We start from the raw sequence: 16,541 nt of genomic DNA on the forward strand, positions 1-16,541 counted from the left end.
ACTAAATTAGGTTCACTAACATTAAAATAAAATTACTATAGTTTAAAAGTTATATTATATGTTCAGTTGCTTATCATATTTAATAAACTTTTTATTGTGATAATTGATACATAATATAATATAAATATATAGCATTTAAAAATAATAATTATTATAACACTTGCAAATATTTTCATAAACTCTATAAGCAGATAAAATATTAATAAAACATACTTTAAATAATAATATAAGAATAAAACCTGAAATTTGACATACAAATATAAAATTAACTTGTATAATTTTAATAAAAACCAAATTATATTTTAATTAATAACTATTGCTGAAACCGAAGATTTCTAGCACCATCCATCTCTGATGCAACAGTAATCCCTAAAACATGTCTATGACTTTGTCCCCCTATTGGTACTTTACAATCAGGACAAATAGACTGCTGCATTGGTCCTCCACATTCTGTAACACAATAAATGTGACCATTTGGACATTTACACCAATGTCCCTGAGCTTTTATGCCTTCTGCAAAACTAGTAGACATAGCTGCATGAATCATTTGTCTTTCTTTGTCGGTTATTAATGGAAGACCATCAATTTTTTGTTGGATTTCTTCTGTTAAATTTTGTATATTCTGATCTTTACTTAATGTATACACATTGCATGACAACAACAAAGCCTCCATGTTATCTACTGTTTTTTTAATTTCATTTGTATCAGAAGTTTGCATATTAACTGCCATCTGAAATTTTGTATTGGACATGATTTCAAATAAACTTATAATCCTTGAACCACGTGCCATCTCCATGCTTATATCAATTTTTTGCTGATTTGACAACTGTTGTGCATAAGTGAAAGCAACAGAAAGAATCCAATCAAAGTGATTAATAATAATTTTTTTTTTCTGTACATCGTTGATTTCTTTTATTCTGATTTTAAACTTTGAAGTAGTAGTAAACAAGTCAATAACAAAGTTTAATGACTCAATATCATTAGCAGGTAAAGTGAACTTTGAACGCTTATTACTCGTAAAACCTAATAAAGGCTTGCAAAATGTATTCCATAAATTTTTGATACAAGGATTTTTAAAACCAATATAATTTAAATAAAAATTTTTGTCCAAAAATTTTAATGAATCAATCAATGTCTTCATTTTGCAACGAATCAAAGCTAGTTCTCCATACTGAATTATTTTTATTTTTGATACGTCTTCTAATATAACTTTTACTTGGTTCATAAAACGTTGAGTTTTTAAAATCGGTGTTTTACATAGTGGACACTGTTTCAAACATATTTCTTCATCATTTTGGTTCATCCATTTCGTTAAAGCTTCTGATTCAATTGAGTGTTTACAATCTTCTAAATAAATAAATCTAAAAAGGTATAAAATATCACATCATCATTAATAATATAGGTACAGAAAAATCATAACTAATTACAAAAAATATATATATATTTCGTTATGAAATAACAAAAAAGAATATAAAAAGTTCTAAGACATCATCCATATTCTTTGTTATACACATTTAATATAATGATAAAGAATATAATTTTTGTATTTTGTACCAAATCATTATAATTTCTACAAATTTATAATTATATAAAGTAAATAGTTTAATTTATAAATTATAATAGCAATAGCTCTAAACTTTCTTAACTTATAGGTAACAAGAAAAATACAAATGCTTTATAGATATTCCTTCAAATTTACCTTGCATTTGGATCATCTTCATTTCCAAAAACTATTGTAATAACGTCTATCTCTTGACAAATTCGACATAGGGGAGGACATGGTTCACCACAAAAACCTATACATTTATGTCCACATTTCAACTTTAACATGCAAGGTTCATAACAAGGTTTTCGATTACACAATTCATGACATTTTCTAGTGCATTTCAAATGTGGACACTTCCACTCACATTTTTCCTGTTTAAAAAAATCAAATATCATAAATTATGATTTAAAGATAACATTAAATCTATCAGATGGTGAAAATATTAAAGTTAAAATGAAATAGGTACAAGTTTAAAATTTTTATTTTTAATGAAATTACCTTGCACGGTACACAGGGTTTACCACATACCCTACTACATCTAGAATGCACACAAGAATAGATGCATTTCTGATTGCATGGTGGACATCGTTCTTTACAGGGAAATTTACATCTATTAAAATACATTTTTAAACAAGATTATAAATTAATTAAAGGATTTTAAACAAAAAATGTACACATACGTATGATTGCATGGGTTTATCTTATTGCAAATCTCACTGCAAGGTACATGTAAACGTCCTTGTTTACACTCTCCACAAGTTCCCAAACAAATATCGTTACAATTTAATTTTTGTTGGCATGGTTCACGGCATTTATCAAGAAGATATTGGCTGTCCAGACTGAACTCTATAGTATATTATTTTTGTTTTTTAATTAAATTCATTCTTACACAATATAATCTAATTTTGCCCAATTTCAATTTAAAATGTTTATTAAAAAAATGGGTTTTTAGAATTTTTAGAATTTTTGGTTACAATATAAACAACTTATGAGGAACCTTGTATATTATTCTCAATCCTTAGCTTTAAAAATGTTTAACTTCAAAATGCATTTTATCAAAAAGTTAACTTTAAAAATTTAAACATTTATAAAATATATATTACAATTCTGTATTTTTGATATCTTTTAATTTTTTAATTCTTATATATATAACATATTAGGAATCTTGTATTAAAATATTTGACCCAGTAAAATTATTTTGTCAGCATTTATGCTTGCATATACATTTGGTGAAAATTTCAAGTAACCACAATTATTCATTTTTGAGTTAAACAAAATAAACAAAATCAATTTTGTCAAATATCAGTATTTTTTATCAATTTTTTTTTTTTGTTTTTCTCTGTTATTTTAAAAAGTTCAAAGAATTTTTTACTTTTGACTTCATCCCCTTAAAAAAAAAAATACCAATTATCTTATTTGATACCTGAAGCTATCCTCTAAGTTGGAGATAGAAGCAGTTTTACTGTCCTTAAAGGTAATTAACAAAAAAAAAAATTGCTTCATTCAGAAGCTTAATTGTAATAAACTATAACTAATATGTAATATTACGATAATAAAAATTAGTTATTACTTAATTACTTATTACCTTTATCTTTGTCACAACATAAAACCCAAACACTATTATGGCCACAAGCGAGTTTATCATTTTTTTGCAATACTATTTCTTCACAATCTTTAGTTGTACATTTTTTTGCACATAAATTCTTACATAAATGTCCACAATCTAAAATTCGATCACATTTCTTAGAGCAGTGCTTACGTTCTGGTATAGATTTACATTTTATTATAATTGAATGACCACAATCTGGTATAATTTTTTCTACCTAATTATAAAATATTATAAGCAAAACAGAATAAACTGATAGTTATATTATAGAATATCTAACCCTTACTTGATTTTCACAAGGTTTACATTTTTCATAGCATTGGGATTGACACTTATGGTCACACTTTAATGGACGTTCACACGGAAGAATACATTTAATTTCATCAATACTTAATCCACAAGGAACATCATTTTTTACATGTCCACAAGCCAGAATTCTCTCAACTTTGACTGTACATAATGAACAATCTTCATAACACATTTTTTCACATTTGTGATTAAGAAAACATTTTTTATTTATATTTTCACATGGTTTGATGCAATTATACTGTAAATACATTTATAAAATATCAAAATCATTATTATATCTATTATGATATAAAACATTTTTAAAAACAAAAACTACCTTCTCATGTTCTGGATCATCATTCTTGTGGCAATTTTTTTCACAAGCATGACCACATTCTAACCGATCTATACATTTATATGTACATTTTGGTTCTTTGTCAGAACATTTTTTTAAGATTGTATGACCACATTTTTCGAGGACAAATTCCACCTACATTTTAATTTTAATATAGATAATAATTTTAAATTAAAAATTAGTATTAATAAATCTAACCATTTCTGCACATGGATAAGTAAAAATATCAATATAACATGATAATGTCAATTGGTGCCCACATGGTAATTCTTTAATCAATGGTACAGTGCACTCTCCACAATCCTTATAACATATTTTCTTACAAGGATGATTATAAACACAAGACCTATTAAACAATATAATTATAAAATACTGTGATACATTTATTTAATCATTTTACTTGTTACACAGCTCCATGCATTTAAATTCTAAATGTTCATGGTCATAAGAATGACATATACTTGTACAATAATGACCACACAATAGCAATGATTTACATAACTTTGAACAACCGCCTTCTATGATTATATTGAAATCGTCACCTTTTGCCACCTTTGTCATAATACCAGAATGAATGGCACATTCTAAAGTCAATTCATCACCTTAACACAAATCAATTAAACATTTTAAAATTTAATCAACCTTAAATAATAGTAATAAAATTATATTTTTTACCATATGAATCCTGATTTACTAATGTTTCTTTTATTTGTTTCCATAGATTGCCAGAATTGTACAAATTGTCCATGTTACCCATTATATAAAGTCCATACTTAGCTCTCGATAATGCAACACATATTCTGTTCTCAGTTTTTAAAAATCCTACATTTCCGTTTTCATTACTTCTAACTAATGATAATAATATTATGTCACTTTCCTCTCCTTGATAATTATCTACCACAGTGATTTTCATGCCTTCTAAGTCTTTATGTTGTTTTCTTAACTAAAAATATATTATAGAAATATCAATAAAATTATATATTAATAATAAAATGAATAATCGTTTATATTATATACCAGACATACAAACATTTGATAATCATTAAAATTGAAAAAAATAATATGAACTTACTGAACGAAAAAGAAATAATTGACCACTGTACATTGTTAATATTGTCACTTGTTCTGTTTTATATCCTTGTAAAATTAAATGCCTAGCAAACATAATTAAAAATCTAGCTTCATGATCGTTACTTTTGCTTGAAATTTCCTCAACCTAAGTACTCGAAAAAATTGTATTAATTTAATTATATCACGATAAAATATAATTATATTTATAACATACTTCATTTTCATTCATATTATGATTTAGAAAGAATATACTTTTGGTAACACCGCGAATATGTTCTCTATTGTAAACAGAAATATGATTTTTCAAATCATTATATATTGATGGACATATTAGAGATGCTATTTCAGGGCGCATTCTATGTTGTTCACCCAACGTGTAACAAGGTATTTCGTTATTAACCATACGTTCAAACAACGAAATATTAAAATTATAATTTTTTGCCAACTTATACACTGCATTACTAGGACGCAGTTGTTTATGATCACCTTAAACATGAAAAAAAATAAACTGTACTAACATTTTTTTTTTCATAAGATAAATAATAAATACCAATTAATATAAGATGTTGACAGTGATTTGTTAATGAAGATACTATGTGTGCTTCTAAAACTTCAGCAGCTTCTTCAACAACAACTAAAAAATTTAAGTTAATTATAACATTTATTTAATAAAATGATTTAACTGTTAGAATGCATGGGATAATTATTTAATATTACCTCTATTTATTTTTATATTGATGATTTTACAATTCAAGTATAAGGTACTATATTACAGTCATTATCACAAAATCATAAAAATTAAAAATATATATATATTATAATTTAAGATATAATAATAAACTTTTGGTAGGTAATTAATAAAATGTAAATAAATATATATGTATAAAAATAGTGTACTTGTTTTTTAATAGAAAAAAATTACTCCATGCACACAGTCAAGTGATCTTATTTAATGCAGATTATTCAAAAATTAAAATCTTAATTCATACCAATTGGTGATTCTAATCCTTCCAGCATTATTCTGTGTTTAGCAGCACCAGTAGTAGTTAATGCTATAACATGCATGTTCTTTATAAGCTCTACGTTTTCCAATTCTCTTAATTCATTAAATTGCTTATAAACTTGAGTATAATTTTGTTCATAATTTCTTATTTTTGGTTCAAACAACTCTTTTGTTTTTTTTACCCAATGGAAATATAAAGACCATCTTTGTCTCATGTCTAATAAATATACATTTTTAATTGACCTTGGGAGTTTAATATCAGCATCAGCCATATTCAACATGTATAGAAAATAGTCATGTATATTTTCCATTACGCCAAAATTGAATTTGGCTTCTTCAAATTCATTAAAAAAATTTACATCCAAATTTGATTGATCCCTTAATCGTATATTCTCCTTAAGTAGATCTGAACAAGCTTTTTTGACGTCATCCAATGTTAAACTATAAATAACAATATCTTTATGACTATCTTCTAAATCTAAATAATCTGGTTCATACAGCTTTGCTTCATCATCATTATCTTCATATACTTCTTTTTTACTTTGTAACAATTTTTCTGAATGAAAAACTTTATTTATCAACTCATTATTAATTCCAGATATAAACCCAATTGGGTCTACACTAAAATAATCAAAATCTTGAAATAACCAATAGAGAAGATCCAAAGTTGTTTTAAAAAAATGATGATATTGTTTAGGCATACCATTTTTCAACAATGATAACTCTAATATTCCAGCATTATATGAAATAAATTCACTACACTTCTTAAAATATTTTATGTTATGCGTAATAGTTTTTAGTTTATCTTCTACATTTCTTAAACCCTTATTAGTAGTTACAGATCTTTTGTATAAACGAGCTATATTCTTTAAATTGTATTCTTCTACAATTTTTGATTTGGACTGACCACCAATTCTAACAATTTTGTTTGTGAAACTCAATATTCCTTCTATAAATTGATCAAGGGCATGGTTTGTGTAACATATTACTAAAATTGGTTTAGTGAGAAATTTATTCTTATATAAATTACTTATAATTGTTTTCATAATTTTCAATCCTAAAAACGTTTTTCCAGTACCTGGTGGTCCTTGGATTACTGTGAATTCTTGCGTCAACGCTGCTCTAAATGCTTCAAATTGCATTTCATCAAGTCCTAGCTCTTCTTTAGTAGGCCAATTATCATCATTCTGAACTTTAAAAAAAATGTTTAAGTCAATTGCATAGTTGTAATCTTCAGGTAAGTTTTTAAGGTAATATGGATAATCTATCTTATTATAAGCTGATATTATATACTTTTCCATTGGGAATTTATTAATATTAATATTTTTTAAAACTTGCATTGAGCATTTATATGGTTCAAAATATACTTCACTCTCTACCATGGTAAGATATGTGTTAAATAAAGGTTGTGCATCTTCTAATAATTCTACTTTTATTTTTCCTTCTTTCAAAAATTCAATCTTACTCTCCAAAACAATACCCATAAAAAAAGTTCTAAAATCATTTCCAGAAAATAGCAAAAAAGAACCATTCATAAATCGTTTTGCCATTTCCCAGTTTATTTTTAATTTTTTTTTTTCGTCAAAGTTAACTAAATAACCATATTTATCACGAACAAAATCACCTTTATTTTCAAATTTAACATTACCATAAACACGTATATTATTAATTTTTTTTCGATGTTGATGCTGATAATTTATTATCTTGTCTTTATAAAATTGTATACCTTCCCGCAGTGGAGCAATAAAATCTTCTCGTAAAAGACGAAATTGAACATCTAAATAGTGTTCTACATTCTGGTAAGCTCCTTTGGTAATGTTAGGTCGTAAAAATGGTTCTCCATATTCAAGATCTATTGCGGTTGGATAAACGGTTAGTTCTCTAAAATTCTCAGGTGGAGGCATAATTTGGGCAATATTTTCAATTACTAATTTTTCTTTTAATTTTAATTCCTCTGTTAACTTAGTATCATTGATTTTTTGAAGCAAATCATTCATTTGAATCATTGTAGCCTCATTAATTTTAATATGATTACTATAACTTTTAATACCATTTAAAGCAATATTACTACTTACTATTATTTCCTTTAATCTTTCTTTAGCTGTTTTTGGAAACAATGTTGTTATAGATTGAAATACAATTAAACAATCTTCATAAAATGTATTCATATTGTTGCATCGATTAACATTTTTTTCAGTTGGTGTACTCAGTATATATGTTTTTAGATGATCAAAAAATTGATTACACATAAGTTCTGTTAATAAAAAATGTTTGCTTTCTATTAACTCAGTAGAACAAATCTTAGCAGTAACTTTCATAAGCAAATAAATCCAATCTGGTTCTTTATTTTGTTTGAATAAGTCCATGAATCCGTTAACTTTATTTGACATCACAAACACAATTTCAGGAGGGTCCTTAAAGTATAATTCTTCGAGTCGTTTGTATCCAAATTTAAAATTAATGTTAGCTATAATTTTATTTTGAATAGTTTTATCATTATACGATTCATTAATAGATGATTTTTGTTTATATTTCTGTTCTTGTTGATCAGAATTATTTGATTGTAACAGTTCATTTTTCGTTTTAGATGATTTAATATCATATGTATTATTATCTGCATTTTTCAATTGTGATGAATTTTTGAAATCTTTAGCTCTGTTTTTAAAATTTTGATCATTTTGGTTAGAATGTCTATTATTGAACTTCTTTTTTCTTGGACCCATGACGAAGTAGCTTTTAACTTTAACATATATAATAAATGTATATTAAAACATTGGTTTTTACCTATAAAAATATATATGTATGTATAAATAAATTTTTCCAGTTAAGTTTCTTAGTTAATTTATGTATTAGATGATTTATAAATAATATCAATAATGTAAACGGAGATGAGAAATTATTATTTTACTTTTATTTAAGGAAAATTAAACTCTTTATTTCTAGTAATTTTTTAATTGCCTCTCTTTACTTCTCTACTAAAAGTTCTAACTTTGAAGTATATAAAAAAAATTATATAAATACAAAATATAATACAAATATTAAATTGACATATTATAATTTAATTAATTTTAAAATTGAAAAATACTTATCTATTTTCTGAATAATTTGATAGGAAACAGCAGAATAATATCCTTAAGATGTAAGAATATCAGCGCACTATTTGTTTTTTCTCTTTGATTTATGCAGAATATAATATATTTGTGTTCAGCAAAACCAACCTAGTAGCATTGTGATTTTAGCTTTAGTTAGTATTAAAACGAATTGACTTTTTATCAAACTTAAAATTAAGAACATTATTTGTGCTTATAGTACAAACTTTAAACATTTTAATATTCTCTGTAAAAATTTTAAACTTTTTCCAAATATACTTAAGTCTAATTGATGACTAGTCTGCATGGTTGCTGAAGAAGAGGTGGTCATGACAGGGCATTTGCTTCTCCTGAACTTCAAATATTATTTTGAAAACGTTAATCTTTAATATTGTTTAAATAAACATTTCATTGATATTTTAACTTTAGTATACATTTTTTTTATATACTTTTTAGTTTATTTAAATTTGTACAGAATTAACTTTTTTGTATGCACTTTTTAGTGTTTAACTTTATTAAGTTCCTTCCTGATAAATTTCTCGCTTGTGCCCTTAATGGTCTTCCAAGTTTAAATTAAAATCAATCCTGATAAATCAATAGATATCCCATTTATCCAAATTACACTCATTTAAACCCCTTAATCACTGAACTAACATCCAAATCACTTCCTGGAAATCATCCTCTTCGACTCAACAAAAAATGGTGTCAACATTTAACATTGAACAATTAACTATTAACTAACCATTTATAATTAATTTATAAAAAATCCTTTTCATTTTTGTATATTATAGTTAGGTATAGTCTTTCTCGTGAAAAGAGTATATGTATTTAATTTTCTTATTATGCTTTAAAGTATAGGTTGTAAATATTACAAAAAAAAAATAAATAAATAATTTAATATTGAAGAGAAATATGAACATTTTTAAATTTTAATAATTTACTTATACATAACTTTCAAAAAAATTGCAATATCATGAAAATCCTAACGTATAATGTACATAGAAGATACTAAATGCACAGTTGTCAATTACACAGATACCTGCCATTATGTTGATAATAATAATATAGGTAATATTATGTATAAGTCAATTTACTCTGATAGGTACTAGGTAAAGCAAACATCACATGATTAGTTCGGCTGAACGCAAATTTGCTATGTTAATATTATGTTACCTAGGTGGTACTTGTGGCCTGTGGGTCAGAAAGAGATAACAAATAGTGCGTAAACATTCTTTTTATTATAATATCATAGAAATAAATCTTAACATTTAATACCTATCTATAATTATAGTGGAATATTACATATGTTTTAAATATTAAATCAAGAAATTCATAATCTAATCGATGGAACAAAATCCTAAAATACATTTAATAATGTGTAAGCTAGATATTCTTTGTATATAGTGCCTGCATAATTTTGTATTGATATGTCTCGGTCATTAGGGTAATGAATTAATTATTATTAGAAGATATCCGGGTGTCCCGATGGCCTAGTCCAATCCTATTTCCGCTGCTCGCAGTATGTTGGTCGTTAGAACATTTTAAAAAACTTCATACCACAATATTTTTAAAATATAGTACTAACAGCATTTAAAAAAAAATCCTACTCAAGGCTCACGCTCCCCTAAGGCCCTAAATATTACCTATACTATACCTTCTTAAGTTCTCTATATTTATTAACTGATAGCTATACAAATTATCTATAAATTATTCAGTGATTTTCATTTGCGCACAGTATATATTTTATTACCTGTACAATTATAATTTGTTTGCATACAACTATAAAAAAATCAATCCCAATCTAAACTAATATTGTAACTATGTAACTTGTAGTACGTAATGCAAAATAATGATGCGATTTATCCAAAATATTTTCATAAGATACATCTATTAATTGAATTGAGTACAGTCGTTACTCGTCAAGTATTCAAATTACAATATTTTTCACGGTAATAATTGGATTGTGTTTAGTTATCAATTTATTATTTATTTATTATGTCTATTTTAGTTGAACGTGTGATTTTAACGAGAAACGAGTTGTCGATTCTTTTAAGTCATTTTATTTCGTGTAGTTTTTTGAGTTTTGATAAACTTTTGTTATTGTTTATGTCGTGTATAACTTTCAGGGGCATCATTTGGGGGGGATCAGGGTGTGCGGTTGCACCCCTTACCTTTAAAATAGTTCCAATTGGCCTGCACCCTGATGAAATAATGCACGATTATTAATATAATTTAAATTAAATTGTATTTTAAATATTTTGATTTTTTATTGACATTTATCAATATTGGTATACTGTCAATCATGATTATAATTTTAAATTACATTGGTTATACACAAATATTGTGCTATACACTTTTATTGTATTTTAGTTTTTAAATTGATTTTTAATATTTATGTTAATGCATTGATTCGATCCATGATGTATGGAAATAATTGGAAGCCGAATAATGTACATATACGTATTACTTCTATTTTTATATGGCCTGGTGAAATTTCAAAATGGCCTACCTGATACTTCGCACACCCGAAAAAAAATCCCCGAAATTACGTCCCTGTCCCCTGATAACTTTAGGTACGCAAACCAATTGTTTTAAACACAGATATTAAAAACTTATGTGCGCAATTGAGTTATGGTGCATTTCAGCATTTGTGTGCAAACGAGTCAAAAGGGTAATTGTACGTAAATGTGTTATAATATGTTATATGCATCACTCTAATCGTTATACTACGTAAAAAGTACGTCTAAGTGGGCCTACTATACAGTTTGTGTAATACTAAATACATAAACACTAATTACTTAAAAATATTTTAAGCTATTATAGTGGATATTTATTTAGTTTGTTATTTAATCCTAAGTTAACAGGTTTTTAATTAAAATAAAATATAAAATACCTATCTGTCATTTTATATTTGTAACTATGTAAGTTATGTTGTAGTTGTTAGTTAATAAAAAAAGGTTTCATAAAGATAAGATAAAAAATATATACATTATAAAATATGGAAGATGTAGATGTCAAGAGTAATTTTATAAAAATGTATGTAAGTAGAGAAATGTGTTTGCATGTGAACATGTGGTTTTCCTTTAAATTACCCATTTTGTGCAGATCAAAAAATTTCCCCCCCCCTTGTTTGAAAACTGAAATGACGCCACTGATTATGTGTCTATGTAAGAATAATGAATCATAAATACCTGCTTTTCAATAGAAATATATTTTATTCTTACCTCAGTTACGTCGATTTAAAAAAGCACACAGTACCTATAATAAAATAGGATATACTAAATGCATGTTTAATGTTATGCAATATTGTATTAAAACTAATAACAATCGAACGTTATTCGTGTATTTACTATTTAATACTTATCGGTCTATTATTAGTATATTCATGTCTATATAATTTTTATACTGATCACTGAATTAGAATGAATTATAATAGAAGAAAATAAAAGAAAACTATGACACGTCATTATTGATATAAACAAAATAAAAATACGTCTTCGGAGGTTATAAATAAAAAACAGGGATGTAAGTAAGTACTCAATTCTAGAATAAAAAGAACTCTTGCAAGTTGTGACTCAAACTAGTACACTTTATAGTACCAACTTACTAGTGGTTCACAAAATAATATTATTTTATGGTTGGCACTTGGCATTGTTCGTTGTTCGTTTGATTTTTTTATATAGTACCTACCTATATGGTATATCTACAATAATATTACATGCAAATGTTATAAGTATTACCGTGGTTGTTGATAGACAATCGCAAAATATTATAGTCCATGAATATTGAACACATTTTGAGTAAGTTGTCGGTATTCTTTAATTCTTTATTCTGATGGTAAAATTTAATTCTTATAATTCTGATGGTTTTTCTCCAATACCATTTTTTATGCGACTATGCATATATAAAAATAATGTAGAATGTATGAAGTATACAAGTATAAATATACAAAATACAGCTATGATTATTTTTATTACTCTGTATTACTTATTTGTTATTTAATTTTATACTTTTTTGCTTTACCTTTAGGCTTTAGCTCTATTCTATGCAATTTATTTTCTTTACCTAATATAATATTAAATAACTAGAAAGGTAGGTACTAGGTATACATATATTTTTTTTTATTAAAATTGTTGTTTTCTTTTTGTTTTAAGTATAAATTTATTTCGTTATTCTAAATAAATTATGATAAATTCTGATCTAATTTAGAAATATTAAATATTTACTAATAATATGCTATATGATTCAGGTATGTATAAAATACGTAAATAAATAACTTTTAGTTAAGTAAAAAAAAAAAAACAGTACAATTTTATCAGAGGTATCTTTGATTGATTTTACATTCTACAACAAAGCAGTAAGTATATTAATTAATAATTTGGGTAAATAATTTTGGTATTGATTTAAATAGTTAAATGTGCTATCACTGCTATCCATAAAATTATTAAAAAAAAAAAGGTATTAGGCAAGTGGCTATCGCTCTGCTGTATAGTAGAGATGGAAAATAGGTCACTATAATAGATGTGTTAAATTTGAATGCATTGACAGGTATCATTGTATACAAAAAACGATTCTGAACGGAGATGATTTGTCAGTCTATGATAAGTAGTAGGATATATTATATTATTATACTATATCTACTTAAAATGTAATATATCGTTTCGCGATTTCGTAAAAAATTAAATTTCATACGCTCATACATTTTTTTTTACAGTTACTTGAAGGAAAACTTATGGATAACCTTGTATTGGATTTTTAACCTTAGGTATAAATCACAAACATTTTTCCGAATTTTCAACTTAAAAATTCCTTGCAAATTTTCGCGATTTTGATATATTTCGTAAACATTTGAACTTTATGCTTATATAAACAAAAATTGTGACTAACGATTTTTGATTTTTTTTTACAACGATAAGTAAAACTTATAATAAACCTTGTATTAAATTTTAAAGATTTTTTGGATAGCCAATTTTTTTTTATAGTCATTTCAAAAAAAAAAAATTGAAAATTTTAACTGTCTATATAAATAGCTTAAAAAGGTCAAAATATTTTGAAATTTTATCGTAAATTAACATTAATATAAACATTTGGTGAACATTTCAAGTATTTACAATAATTTGTTTTTGAGTTACAGAAAAATAAAAAAATCGATTTTGTCGAAAACTGATTATGCGTAAAAATTCCCGTTTTTTCGTTACTTTTTTAGGCTTTTTCCTGACACTTTTGAAAACTACTGGACATTTTTACTTTTAACCCCCCCCCCACCCAAAGTACCAACTAGATGAATTTTCCTTTTCAAAGAGGGGCTGAAATTAAAAATCAAAGCATTATTTCCAAAACGTGATGACAGACACACAAAAAAAAATACATCATTGTAAAATCAAAACCATTCCTCACTTCGTTCAGAATCTAAAATATATTACCAGAACAAAAACGTCATAATTTTTCACTATCGAATAAAACGATTTTATTTTATTTCTCACTAATGCATTTAACGATAGTATATTATTATTAAAAAAAATTCAATCTGATATATTAAGTAAATATTAAAGGGCGGCAAATTTTAACGGTCGAAACGAAATAGCTCATTTTTTTTAGGTGGTTAATTTATTTCAGCCTAGAGCGGCAAGTACCTTAATCCGGCCATCCTGTTAAACCTGAAGATAAATTTTGATTATTTTTATATATTAGGTAATATATAAAATATAATATATAATAATAATTATTACAATTTACAATGACGAATGACGATTTTACAAACGCCATGGTTCCGGCGTCATTGTCGCCGCCGCCGTAGCAATGTGAGTAGCGGGTGGGGGCACATATTATATTTTACATTTTTACGATATTTTCGTCACGTACGAAAAATCGGTTTTCGAAGTACTTGAATATTTTTGATTATAACATTTAAGTCACCTAACCAATTTACTTGCAGGTTCTTCTGTACAATATTTCTGATCGATTGATACCTTATATACGACTTTGATGACTTTATATGTTTAGGGTTTAGCCGTTTGTCTTGCAGAACATGGCCTAACTCGGTTTCCGGCTACTATATACGTTAGTGTAGACTAATACGCTATTTTTTTTTTCTTAGCATTACACCATTGCCAGGGATGTACACAGGGGGATGTTATGAGTGTTCAAACACCCCCCCCCCCCGAAATATTTGGTTTTTGTATGGTTATTTACTTATTCTATTTTAATGTTAATTGTCATATTATACTTTGAATTTTGATTGACAGGTATGATATTACTGCAGGTATTAATAGTTTACCACACCCGGATGTTACATTGTATTTGTGAAAAACCGGTTAAAGCAAAATAAAACTTTAATTAAACAAATTAAAATAATTAATATAATTTGAATAAAAATAAAACTATACCTTTTGTGTATTGACGTGGGTACGTATTTACGTAACAAAACTGGCGACGAAAGATGAAGTGAATTAGTATTGTTAAATGTGCATAGAGACATAGCCACATAGGTGTTAACTGTGAAGATATTCTTAACATAATGGCTAAAACTTCGCGAAAATTAGATTTAATATTGTAATTTTTTCTTTATATCAATGTTTATACTTAAAAAGAAGTAGGTATAGCTAGTTTTCATAAAAAAATTTCGTATGTTTATTAAAAAAAAAATTCTACTTTTCTATAACTGATTTTCAAAAACACCCCCCCACAAAAAAACTTTTTTCTGTGTACGTCCCTGTCAGTAAGTCGTGCTGGATAAATCTGATGCGCTCGCATAGGCCGTTGGTGTTTGTCTCGAAATTAGTCCGCGGATCTACACGGCTTTACTCGTAGTAGATAATCGTGGGCGCTACTTTTTCTTCACGTTCTCGTTGTGCAACGCATAGAATAAAGATTACGGTGCAACGTGCTTATTAAGCCATTATTATTGCCGCAACAATAGGGGATGCAAGGTATGCATTGCATTCCCTGACCAGGTTTTATATTTAAATGGGGGCCCATCATCAAAAGGATAAATTAAGAAAGTTATTATTAGAAAAAAAAAATGGAAAATGTACCTTTTACAAAAGAATGATATTTCATCCCTTTATAGTGAAATTCTTACTGCTTGTATTATATATTTAAGTCTCCCAGTTACTGTCGCTGTAGCTGAAAGGTAATTTTCCAAATTAAAATTGTTGAAAAACTATCTTCCCAATTCCATTTCACAAGAAAGATTAACTGGCATAAGTATATTTAATATTGAAAAATCAAGGACAAATGAACATACCTATTACATTTTGTTTAATAAATACATTTATTTTTAATTAACTTGACTACCTGACTACTGATAATTGATGTATTGTTAGAAATGTGTTTACAAATCTGATGAACTTAATATTACTACTATAATGTTTGAAAAAACGTTAAAGCCCCAAAAATTTTGTCTTGCATTAGGGTTTACCGAAAGTTAGTTGCAGCACTAACTTTTTTCATTGTGTTGGAGTGCTAGTACAGGGGCCCCATTATATTTTTCGCATCAGGGCCCCACAAGACATAGTTGCGGCACGTTACGTGCACGTCGTTTAGGCTCTGTGAGCTCTATCGAAGTTTATACCTATAAATAC

The 16,541-nt window shown here is 26.4% G+C and overlaps 1 protein-coding gene across 2 annotated transcripts; it reads right to left on the reverse strand.

Annotated features, from left to right (window-relative positions):
• Positions 1-197: 197 nt before the first annotated feature.
• On the reverse strand, positions 198-12,371 carry LOC132918603 (NFX1-type zinc finger-containing protein 1-like). Of its 2 annotated transcripts, XM_060979943.1 has the most exons (15): positions 12,183-12,371; positions 5,856-8,609; positions 5,417-5,500; positions 5,081-5,352; positions 4,868-5,011; positions 4,471-4,738; positions 4,196-4,397; positions 3,994-4,141; positions 3,778-3,930; positions 3,439-3,699; positions 3,132-3,369; positions 2,227-2,392; positions 2,045-2,156; positions 1,700-1,917; positions 198-1,361 (listed from the first exon to the last, which is right to left on the reverse strand). In XM_060979943.1, the coding sequence occupies exons 2-15, from the start codon at positions 8,590-8,592 to the stop codon at positions 314-316; spliced, it is 6,051 nt and encodes a 2,016-aa protein (XP_060835926.1). In that variant the 5' UTR covers positions 8,593-8,609; positions 12,183-12,371; the 3' UTR covers positions 198-313. The 2 variants fall into 2 exon arrangements, with proteins under 2 accessions (XP_060835926.1, XP_060835927.1); XM_060979944.1 differs by lacking the exon at positions 12,183-12,371 and having other exon boundaries at positions 5,856-8,621.
• Between the last annotated feature and the right edge of the window lie 4,170 nt (positions 12,372-16,541).

The sequence above is a fragment of the Rhopalosiphum padi genome, chromosome 1 (genome assembly GCF_020882245.1).
Source record: "Rhopalosiphum padi isolate XX-2018 chromosome 1, ASM2088224v1, whole genome shotgun sequence".
Lineage (NCBI taxonomy): Eukaryota > Metazoa > Arthropoda > Insecta > Hemiptera > Aphididae > Rhopalosiphum > Rhopalosiphum padi.